The sequence below is a fragment of the Geotrypetes seraphini genome, chromosome 1 (assembly GCF_902459505.1).
Source record: "Geotrypetes seraphini chromosome 1, aGeoSer1.1, whole genome shotgun sequence".
Lineage (NCBI taxonomy): Eukaryota > Metazoa > Chordata > Amphibia > Gymnophiona > Dermophiidae > Geotrypetes > Geotrypetes seraphini.
The window spans coordinates 392,738,378-392,750,818 of record NC_047084.1 but is presented as its reverse complement, the minus strand read 5'-3'; the positions used below and the strand labels follow the sequence as shown (position 1 = coordinate 392,750,818).

General features: G+C 38.4%; 1 protein-coding gene across 2 annotated transcripts in view; it reads right to left on the bottom strand.

Moving 5' to 3' along the window:
• Positions 1–12,441, bottom strand: part of FRMPD1 (FERM and PDZ domain containing 1) — a 304,447-nt gene that overhangs the window by 154,324 nt on the left and 137,682 nt on the right. For both annotated transcript variants that reach the window (XM_033917490.1, XM_033917500.1), the window contains one exon: positions 2,964–3,009. In XM_033917490.1, coding sequence (XP_033773381.1) covers positions 2,964–3,009 — 46 coding nt within the window. The remainder of the gene's footprint in view (positions 1–2,963; positions 3,010–12,441) is intronic.

The window sequence follows — 12,441 nt, the reverse complement described above, 5'->3', positions numbered from 1 at the left end:
TCATTTCATATTCTTCTTGGGCTGAGAACTTTTCAGCAGCCACTCGCACATATGCATTTATGCGCATAGATGCCAAAAATCCACCTAAAAGCTATTCTGTAAATATACCTATATTGCACATATGGCAGGTGAGTATACATATGGGAACTGGGCAAAGCATGGTAGGACTCCCGCTGACACACGCAACTAATAGAATATACATCCTCAGTAGTTAAATGCAAACACAATGGCTCTATAGCTGGTACAACTGCTTGTGCCTAACAATATATGAGCCTACATACCTGGCTATTCTATAATAGAAAGGAGGCTCCTACTTTCCTTTACAGAATATGCTGTTATCAGGTGCCCTTTAGGTGCCTATATATAGGTTCACTGTTTTAAAATTAACCCCATAGTGCCACAGAAACATTCATAAATAAGACCTGAATAGAGCACTTATTCAGATCCTAGCTGCCACTATCCAGAAAAGTGTTTTTGAACATCAGGTTGTTTTATTTTATCTTTGGTTTAGTTAAGAATGGCAAGGACAGAGTATCCAAGAGTCAGGCACAACTAATAGTAGTAGCAAACTGTTATGATTATGCATCACCTGAAACTATTTTTTTGACATACACGATTAATAAATTGAACTACGACGGTGGTTTGAAAAGTTCAGTAAAAGTTAAACATTTAAAAAGAAAAATGGTTATATTTCTCAACATAGCCTCTATTGAGGGCTGAACACTTTGTCCAATGAGAATCCAGTTTTTCCATCCCATCGGAAAAAAAATGTTTTGTCAAATTTTAATAAATATTATAACTTCCTTTTTTACTAAATTTTTCAAAGCACCCTCATAAATAAATAGCACTGCCTATGCCTTTAAAGGTCAAAGGATGACAGCCTCCTATGGGCCTTAAGTAATTAAGGGGCATGTTCACTAAGGAGCGCTAAGCAGTTAGCGTGGGCTTTAGTGCCTCCTGTTAACATTAGCCCATATTCATGTCTAGGTTGCATTACAAAAGTCAAGTATGGTAAAAGGCAGGCACTAAAAGCTTAGCACAGGGCAGCATAGAATTTATCTGTGCAAAAATTGCAGGGGGAATCCTGTACATACCACCAACAATCCACAACCTAGAGAAACTCTACAAAAAATAGTCATGCAGCCTGTGACCTCAACCACTGTCCCCCATACCTGTTAAAAGCCACCAGCACTAGTTTTCACACCTCATGCGATGCATTAGTTACATGCTCACAGTATAACCCCTATTCTGAAAGACCCAAAGGAATCAACAGATCAGCGATCCAATTACAGACCTATAGCCTCAATACTGCTATACATCAAACTAATGGAAGGCCTCGTAGCAAAACTTCTCACCGAATACTTAGAAACCCACAACATTCTTCACAACTCACAATCAGGCTTCAGAGGCAACTACAGTACAGAAACACTACTAGACACAGCCAAACAACACCTAAGCAAAGGCAAAAAAATGCTACTCATACAAATCGATCTCACAGCGGCATTCGACCTAGTAGATCACGACATCCTACTACAAACACTGGAGGCAATAGGAATCACAGGCAAAGTCTACAATTGGTTTGAAGGATTCCTCCACTCAAGAAGATACAGAGTAAAAGCAAACAATGAACAATCAGAATCCTGGAACAATCCTTGCAGAGTCCCCCAAGGCTCCCCACTATCACAAACACTCTTCAACCTTTACATAGCCACATATGGCACATGCTTAGACAAACAAGGTATAACATCATACAGCTTTGCAGACAATATCACCATCCTCCTGCCTTTCAACCAAACCACCCCCACCACAACAAACAAACTACACATTGCACTAGAAACAGTGTCAAAATGGATGAGAGACCACAAATTAAAACTGAACCAAGACAACACCAAATTCTTACATCTAGAAAGAAACAAACCCCCAATCATAACAAACTTAGAAATAAACTCCATCACATATCCCTTACAACCCAACCTAAAACTGCTAGGAATAATGATGGACAAAAGCTACACCATGCAACTTCAAATCAGCAAAACGGTTCAGAAGGCATTCGCAACCATGTGCAACTTAAGACAAATCCGAAAATACTTCAACAACGAAGAATTCAAACTCATAGTACAAGTGCTAATCATAGGTCTCCTGGACTACTGTAACATACTTTCCCTGTCATGCCCCGCCAACATACTAAAACAATTACAAACAGTCCAAAATACAGCCCTAAGACTAATATACTCGCTGAAAAAATAAGACCACATTACCTCAGCTTTCCAAGGCTCACACTGGCTCCCAGTACAAGCATGCATACAACACAAATTCTACTGCACCCTATTTAAAGCCCTAAATGGAAATGGACCAAGCTATCTGAACAACCGCCTAATCAGAAAAACACATCCAGACCAAGGAGAACGCAAGCACACTTTACCCACCCCCCAATCAAAGGCATGCAAAGTAAAAAAATATATGACAGTCTACTAGCCACCAGAGCAGCAAAAATAGACCACCACCTCTCAAATCTGCTGACCACGATGCCCAGCTACAAAACATTCAGGAAAGAACTGAAAACCATACTGTTCAAGAAATTTGTCAAATGATCTAACCAAACCATATCGACCATTCCCAGATCCCGACGCATAATATAGCTATCAACCTTGTAATCTCCCTGGGAATGCCCAGGTTAATTTCTTGTAAACTGCCTAGAACTGAAAGGTATTGGCGGGATAGAAGACAGCAATGGAATGGAATGTAACAGTTCCCTCACAGAGCTTTTACACTTAAGGCAGGTTACTTTGGGCTGTTAACTGCAAACACTTGAAGTTTTGGTTTTTGTTTTTTTTAGTAAACATGCCCCAAGATACCTTCATAACTCTTCAGCTTATCTGTGTTCTTGGATTTTATGAATATTACAATATCAAAACTTTGGCACAAAGAAAACCTTCTACTGTTAATGATAAAGTATAATTTACCAAGATGTATCGCAAGACAGTAATGGAGATAGAGTTTTCTGATTTCCTGCAACACAAAGAAAACAATAATCTGTATTAGACTTTGAATATTGCCAAGTAGAGGGGTTGAATCCTAATTTAAAGTCAGTCAGAGCTTCAACAGTTAAAGTTAATTGTAGCTTAGTATTAATCTGAGGTGTTAATTTTGTTGATAAAATGGATTTCTAATGCACTTACAATAGAAAAATAGATGCTTTAGCCAGGGCAGGATTAATTCTTTGAGGGCTCCTAGGCACATAAGTACACTGAGCCCCCTGGCCCTAACCCGCCCCTATCCTTCCCATGCTCCACCTCCATCCCACCCCCATTTATTTACCTGGGGTTTTTTTTTTTACTTCTTTATTTCCACTTGTATTTTTTTTTTTTGTTTTTAAACAACAAAGATTACCATACCAGTGTTCAGTTTTTCTTCTATGCAACCCCCAAACATCTCTGAACAAATCCCCCCTTCCTTCCCTTCCCACCTACTTGCCCAAGACTTAAAATCTGAACCCTTTCCCTACATATATAAAAGTGTACTGCAACCTTGGTTCATTGTCAGGAGGGATTTCCATTTGATTTCACACTTCATACTAAACGGAGGCAAGTTAAATATATAATGCCATACAATGATCTATAATAATAAAACGCTAAGCGCGCATGCGCACTCTCAACGCGTGTTCCCTGAGATCTGATCTGTCGGGATGTGCCGACAAGAGAGCGTATGCGCGCTTATTACGTCACCATAGCCTCCCTGCTCTCCACCTCGCGCCGCTGCGTGTAGCTGCTTTCAAAACTCCCTGCTGGGAGGGCAGGGATGTGGTAGTGCGAGCTACTGGAGGGCCCGGTAAAGGTCGGAGTCGCTTCTTCCAGATGAGGCCGGTCCGGAATCAGAGCTGGGATTTAATTTTTTTCCTGCTATCGCTCTCTTACACGTTTGTCCATTTGAGAAAAGTCACCACTTTGGAGGGAAGAGGATAACTTTCATTTTGCTTGGAGAGAAACCCAGACCTTTTCGTACCTGAAGAGCCCAGCGAACAGAAGCGATAGACGCCCGAGCAACTTTATAAACCTGTCTCGAAATGAGATCTTGCCGGATTTAAGGCGGAGGAGATATTCTTGGCGGAGAAACGCGATTCTGCTAACCTGTCTCTAAAGGCTCTGGAAGTAGTTCACATGTTCTGCGGCTGGGCAGCCTTTACCTGTCCCAAATCAAATGCCCGGGTGGTACAGAAAGACCGCAGGAGTCCAAGAGTGACGGGTTCGGCACCGCACCCGGGATTTCCTGCATGGCGCGTTGCTGAGTGCGATCCTGCCATGGGGACTGCATGGGGAGACCGCGGGGAGACAGCCAGCGCTCCTGGTCCAGGGCCTCCGGCTATTCCCGCAAGAGAGCAGGTAACAAAACCACAGTCTTGAATGGACAACTCTCCGATCCTTTGATGTAGCAGGTCGATCAAGGCTTCATAAGTCGCTTTGCTGCTGCAGCTCTTCCTGATGCTAAATCTGAGCCTGGTGCTGTTTTTATTTCTTCCTTTGAAAAACATTAGCTGTACGACTATGGATTGCTGATTTTTGGTTTGCTGGGTGGTGAGAGAAGATCAGGGGGTGTCAGCTTCAGACTGAGGAGTCTCCCCCCCCCAGTAGTTACTTGGCGTGCAGAATAAGTAATGGCTCTTTTGCAGCTGGAGTTGCGTTGTTAGATATGATAATGGAGGTTGGGAATTTAAACATAATCATTTCATATCATTTCCCTTATTAACAGGAGCTGGAGCTAAATAAGCAGATGTGTTAAGGAAGAACAGAAAAAAAGAAAGACAGAAAGTAGCTAAGGAGAGAGAGAGAGAGAGAGAAAGAAATGCAGACAGACACTCACACATATATTCTAGCACCTGTTAATGTAACGGGCTATAAGACTAGTAAACCAATAAATAACATTTTAAACTCCCACACCCATTTGCATACCAGTAAACTGGGATTTGTGGCAGCATTGAAGAAATAAATCTAAAGCATTTATTAAACTATAATTGCAAAACCGTTGGCCTAAAAACAATATTCATAAGTAATTTTCTTTTTTTCTTATCTCCTGACAAACTCTGACATCAGAGAAAGGGCGGGACTGCCGGAAGAGGAAGCAGCGCAGACGCAGGGCTCACAGAAGGGCCGGGACCGCCAAGAGGAAGCAGCAGGACAACGGTAGGAGCTTCTACATGATGGGGGGGGGGGTCGGGAGGCTGTGGGGGTGCGAGCGGTCCTTCGGAGTGGGGGTGCGGGTGCGGGTGGGAGTGCGTGCGAGCGGTCCTGCGGGGGGGGTGAATCGGACGTCGGGGGGGGCATCAGGCTTTCAGGGTGGGGACAGGACTTCAAGGGGGAGAGGAGAGTCGGGGCAGGCGAAAGGAGAGTCGGGGTGGCCAGAGGAGAGTCGGGGCGGGCGAAAGGAGAGTCGGGCGGCGACGGGAGAGTCGGGGCAGCATGCGTGGTATACGGGTGTGTGCGGTATATAAAAATGTATTTACATAAATTACAGTTTCCCGCACGCTATACCCGTATACGCGTTTTACACGGGTGCGCGGTATATGAGTGAAAATACGGTAATAGCTGGATATCATCTGCGTAAGCATAAACAGAAAATCCTATGGACTGGCTTAGTGTGAGAAGAGGAGCAAGGAACCCTGGGGGATACCATGTGAATTTATATAGTTACTCGAGAGGGTTCAGAGGAGAGCGACACGCTTGATAAAAGGGATGGAAAACCTCTCATACGCTGAGAGATTGGAGAAACTGGGTCTCTTTTCCCTGGAGAAGAGGAGACTTAGAGGGGATATGATAGAGACTTATAAGATCATGAAGGGCATAGAGAGAGTAGAGAAGGACAGATTCTTCAAACTTTCGAAAAATAAAAGAACAAGAGGACACTTGGAAAAGTTGAAAGGGGACAGATTTAAAACGAATGCTAGGAAGTTCTTCTTTACCCAACGAGTGGTGGACACCTGGAATGCGCTTCCAGAGGGCGTAATAGGGCAGAGTACAGTACAGGGGTTTAAGAAAGGATTGGACAATTTCCTGCTGGAAAAGGGGATAGAGGGGTATAAATAGAGGATTACTGCACAGTTCCTGGACCTGTTGGGCCGCCGCGTGAGCGGACTGCTGGGCATGATGGACCTTAGGTCTGACCCAGCAGAGGCATTGCTTATGTTCTTATGTTTTTATGTGTCGTTAAATATAACTTTAGATGACCTGTCCTGAAAATATGAGTTGAACCAATTTAGAAATTATTCAGAGATACCAATGGCAGATAGTCTCTTAATGAGCAAATGGTGATTGATGGTGTCGAATGCTGCAGATAGGTCAAGTCAGATTAGAAGTACCGATTTATTACCGGTTATTAATATAGACCGATTTAGTACCGGTTATTAATATAGACTTATGTTTTGGATAGTATTACTGCTTTACAATGCATTTGAACAATGTGAAAAATTCTTATTGTAGACCTGATTAATGTCCAGAATGAGTTTGATATGTAAACAGTCTATAACAGGGGTAGGCAATTCCGGTCCTCGAGAGCCACAGGAGGCCAAGTTTACAGGATATCCACAATAAATATGCTTGAGAGAGATTTGCATCTCAAGGAGGCAGTGCATGCAAATCCATCTCGTACATATTCATTGTGGATATCCTGAAAACCTGACCTGCCTATTGCTCTCGACGACCAGAATTGCCTACCCCTGGTCTAGAATGACAAGTTAGCTCAGTTTGTAGATTATGACTATTGACTTTGGTTTATAGATCGTAGATTAATTTGTAGCGTTCTATGGTTATGCATATGGTCATTGCTTAGTCTATGTATATTTCAAAGACTGTGGTTGGATCATCGGAAGAGGTAGGTTTCACTGATTTCCAGAAGTTCATTAAACCTTCCAATGATCGGAATATAACTCTGAGAACTGGGTTTACTGTCCCTAATATCCTTGGCTAGCAAGGACTTTGTAGAATTGGTTTACCATGATAGTTTTACTTCCTATAAGGGGAATTTTGAAAGTGTGTGTCAGGACAAGAAGGTTGAAAAGAAGCCTAAAACATCACTGGGCATGTTTTGACTTCTGTAATAAAGTCTGCTATTTATAGAGACTGCTCTTGAACATTCTCTGATGTCAGAGAAAGGGCGGGACCGCTGGAAGAGGAAGCAGCGCAGACGCAGGATTCACAGAAGGGCCGGGACCGCCAAGAGGAAGCAGCAGGACAACGGTAGGAGCTTCTACATGATGGGGGGGGGGGGTCGGGAGGCTGTGGGGGTGCGAGCGGTCCTTCGGGGTGGGGGTGCGGGTGCGGGTGGGAGTGCGTGCGAGCGGTCCTTCGGGGTGTGGGTGCGAGCGGTCCTGCGGGGGGGGTGAATCGGACGTCGGGGGGGGACTATGTAAAAAAAAAGTTGTAAAACGCGCAAGGTTATGCACAGTTTGTAAAAATCGTGTATAACGCACGCGTTATATGCATGAAAATACAGTACATCCGCTAAACACTACTGATTTTACTGAGATAATGAACATAAATAACAAGTTAAAACAAATTAGTCAATGGTTAAAAGACAACATGCTGGCACTAAATCTTCTTTTTTTAAATAAATCTTTATTCGTTTTCAAAAATTACAACAAGTGTACAATAATCTATCAGAAATATATTAATTAATCACTTGACAATCTTATTTGTAATCTTCCAATACATAAATATAAAAGAATATCACCCCTCCCTCCCATATACTAATAATTAACAATTATCAATTTTTATCATTCATACTCTCACCCTCCCTCTATCTTTTCCAATACTGAGGTGTTTAAGATGTCTGATCATTAGAATAAATAATCAATGGCCCCCAAATCTTTTTAAACTTATTATAATTACCTTGTTGTATAGCAAGCACCCTTTCCATTTTATAAATATGGCATACTGAATTCCACCAAAAAGTATAATTTAGTTTAGTATAATCTTTCCAATTTCCTGTAATCTGCTGAATGGCAACCCCTGTTAATATTAATAAAAGTTTATTATTATTTGCTGAAATTTGGCTTTTAAATCTCATTGATGTACCAAATAATACAGTATCATATGAAAGTCCAACATGATTTTCTAATAAAGAATTAATTTGGGGCCAAATTAACTTCCAAAAGGTATTTATATAGGGACAGAAAAATATCAAATGATCTAATGTCCCAGCTTCTAAACCACAATGCCAGCATCTATTGGACCTTGAACTATCCAACTTCTGTAAACGAACTGGGGTCCATAAAGCTCTATGCAACAAAAAAAAACAAGTCTGTCTCGTAGATGCTGCCCTTGTAGTTTTTCTTCTCCAAGACCAAAAACGTGGCCATTGAGAGGCAGAAATTCGGTGCCCAAGCTCATTGCTCCAAATATCCCTAAGAACAGTTTTTTGTTTTTATTCAAATATCCATATAACAATTTATACCACTGTGCGGCTTGGTGTCCCAAGAAATCCGCCTGAAAGCACAGGAATTCCAAACTATACTGAGAATTAAGAACTTTCCATTCAGGGAACCCTTCCTGAATAGCCTGCTTCAACTGCAACCATTTAAAACTTTGTGATTTATTTAAACCAAATTTATGTTGCAATTGTGAAAAACTAAGCAATGATCCATTTATAATCACATCATTTAAAGTCCGTATACCTGCAATAATCCAATGCTTCCAAACGATTTTAAACCCGCCAATCTTGATCTTGGAGTTTACCCAAATGGATTGATTTAACGATTTAGAAATTGGGTCTGGTGATAAATTACTAATATAACATAAAGTCTTCCAAGTATCCAACAAAATTCTATTATTTTTATATTTCCTGGGCAAATTTATACTAATAAGATGAGACAAATGCAAAGGAAACAGGAGCCACCATTCCAAATACAACCAATCCGGTACATTTTCCATGAGATCTGGGAGGATCCAATACATACCCTGTCTTAAAATATAGGCTTGATGATACCTATAAAAATTTGGAAAATTTACCCCTCCCTCTATAATTGTCTTTTGTAGAGATACTAAAGCAATTCTAGGCTTTTTACCCAACCAAACAAATTTAATAAGAATACCATTTAACCTTTTGTAAAATGACCCCTGGAAAAAAATTGGTATCATACTCATTTGATAACAAACCACAGGCAATATCATCATTCTAATCGTTTGAACTCTTCCCCACCAAGAAAGATGTAAAGGATTCCATTGCTCACACATCTCTGTTATCTTCTTTAATAAAAGTTTTTCATTCTCCTTCACTGTTTCTTCTATTGTGTTTTTAATGATAATACCTAAGTATTTTAAACCCTCTTCTTTCCATATAAATGAGAAATGGTCAAATAAACCTTTGGTACAGTGAACATTAAGCGGGAGAACTTCAGACTTACTCCAATTAATCTTATAACCAGAAAATTTTCCAAACATCTCTATTAATTCAAGTAAACATGGAATAGTAGTTTCTGGTTCTCTCAAATAAAGCAGAATATCATCCGCATAAGCAGAGAGTTTAAATTCCCAATTCGAATAAGGAATACCTCGTATCCCCTTTGCCTGATTGATGGCTATTAACAAAGGTTCCAGGACAACATCAAAAAGCAAAGGAGATAAAGGACAACCTTGTCTAACTCCCCTTAGCAAGTTGAATCTATCTGACATGCTATTATTAATATATAATCTTGCACCAGGAGAGCTATACAATGTCTGAATCATCCGAATAAAACCAGAACCTATACCAAACCATTCTAAAGCCTGATACATAAAAGACCATTCAACTCTATCAAAAGCCTTCTCTGCATCTAAAGATATCAGAAAAGCTGGATCTTTCATACTTTTTGTTAAATTTAGAGTGTGAAAAGCTAATCTGGTATTATTTGAAGAATGTCTCTTAGCAACGAATCCTGTTTGGTGAGTATCAATAATAAAAGGAAGAGCTTTAGCCAATCTTAGAGCCAATACTTTTGCAATAAGTTTTCCATCAACATTTATTAACGATATAGGCCTGTAATTTGAAACCAAGGTTGAATCTCTGTTTGGTTTTGGCAAAACAATAATTAAAGAATCAGCCATAGTACCTTTAATAAACCTTTATTCAGTTGATATTTATATAAATTTAATAGATAAGGCATAAGAACAATTTGAAATGATTTATAAAACTCAACAGTATATCCATCTCCACCTGGAGCGGATCCAACTCTAAGAGACTTCAATGCTGTTTCTAATTCTTTCAATGATATAGGATCTTCTAAACTTCTTTTTATATGATCAGGAATATTTGGTCCATTAATAGAATTTAAAAATTCTAAACCATCTTGTTCTTTATTTTCATAAGATTCAGAAGAATATAAATCCTTATAAAAAGAAAGAAATTGCTTCAAGATATGATCATTTCCGGTGTATGAACCTCCCCATATATCCTTAATTGCAATAATTTTAGTTTTCCTTTTTTTTTGCTTTAAGAAAATTTGCTAATAATCTTCCTGCCTTATTTGAGTTACCATAATATTGAGCTTGCTGAGAAAACAAATCTTTTCTTACAAATTGGGAAGCTATCTCATTATATTTGGCTTTTGCTTTTAATTATTTTTGTAACGTATATTGTTCCCACCTATTAATTAATTTATTCTCCAATATCTTAATTTCTTTTTCCAAATCATAAAATTGCTTTTTAAGTTGTTTTTTAATATATGCCGAATAAGAAATAATGTTTCCTCTCATCGTTGCTTTAAAAGCATCCCGCAACGTTTCAATACTTATATCATCAGCAGAATTAATGTGGAAAAATTCACTCATTTTTGACTTTAAATCTTCAACAAATTTTAAGTCAGCAAGCAAACCATTATCAAATCTCCACAATGGTTTTGGACATTCTTGTTCACCAAATTGCAATTCAATCCACACACCACCATGATCAGCTAAAATTATAGGATCTATAACTGCATTCTTCACCTTTTGAACTATATTATTGGAAACAAAATGTAATCAATTCTCAAAAATGAATTATGGACCTGTAAACAAAATGAAAATTCTCGATCATTAAAATGAAGAATACGCCATATATCAACTAAATCACATGACTGTATTAAATTATCTAACTCTAATGATTTCATAATTCTACTTGGCCTTTTATCAATAATTGGATCAATTACAGCATTGAAATCTCCAGCCACCACTAAATTAGTAGCAGCCAGTGGTAGTAACAACTGTTGAATATTTTTTTAAAACTCCATTTGATTCGAATTCGGAGCATACACATTGAATAAATCCAGGGCAGTATTTCCCATAATCATTTTAATATGTACTCATCTTCCTAAAGGATCCGCGGCTACTAATTGAAAGTCCGCTGAACATTTCCTACTTATTAGAATAGCAACCCCGGCCTTTTTCCCTACTGCTGGGGCAAAAAAAAACACTTAGAAACTCAACCTCCTGTTAGTTTCTTAGTTTCTGTTAATGATAGATGTGTCTCTTGGATAAAATATATATCCGCATTTTGTTTTTGTAAAAAAATTAATATTTTCTTCTTCTTAACTGGATGATTTAGGCCATTGACGTTTAAAGAAAAAACCTTAAAATCCATTTAAAATGTCATTTAAAATGACAATTTTGGACCTATAAATTTGATACACATGAAATGATCAGACACCATCACACCTGATAAATACACCCCCCATCTACTACTAAAAATTCATTACCCCACATTCCATCAATCCCACTTACCCCCAACCCTATCCCCTCCCAATCCCACCCACCCCCAAATAATTAATAATAGTATAAACTTGATGACATGCATATTAGAGCAGACAGTAATAAACCCCGTAAAGACCATCTTTAAAACAACATTTTAGATAAAGTCATATACTAAAAATAAACTCAATTCAGATAAAAAATTCATCAATTAATTACCTCTATAAAATAAACATTAAAATAAAAAAATTCAAATTAAATCAAATTTTATTTACCATGAAAAATACATATCTTCCCTTTTGTTTTAAATATTAATTAATGAGGAAAGCAATAAATATCCAGAAACATTATTCTCATTTGATCCTCAATCTATCTATAGGCTTACTACATGAAATTTTCATTAATAAATTCATTTCCTAAATCAATACCCATATCTACAATTCATTAAATCCTTGTAACCTATCTAAATAAAATTTTCCAATATTCCCTAATTCCATATTATTTCATCAAAGAATTGATTTGACCTACCTTTAAAACAATAAATATTCCATTAAACATATTCAAATTAAATTCCCTATATGAAAGGATATTGTATTAAGGATATTAGCACCCATTATAAATTAATATTCATTACCATTCAATATTCCAATCCAATCTTTGCTGCTATAAAAAGTTACTCCATAAGTAAAATAGAATATAGCCTATGAAACTAAATTCTACACACAGAAAAAATATCTAATTCAAGATAATTATT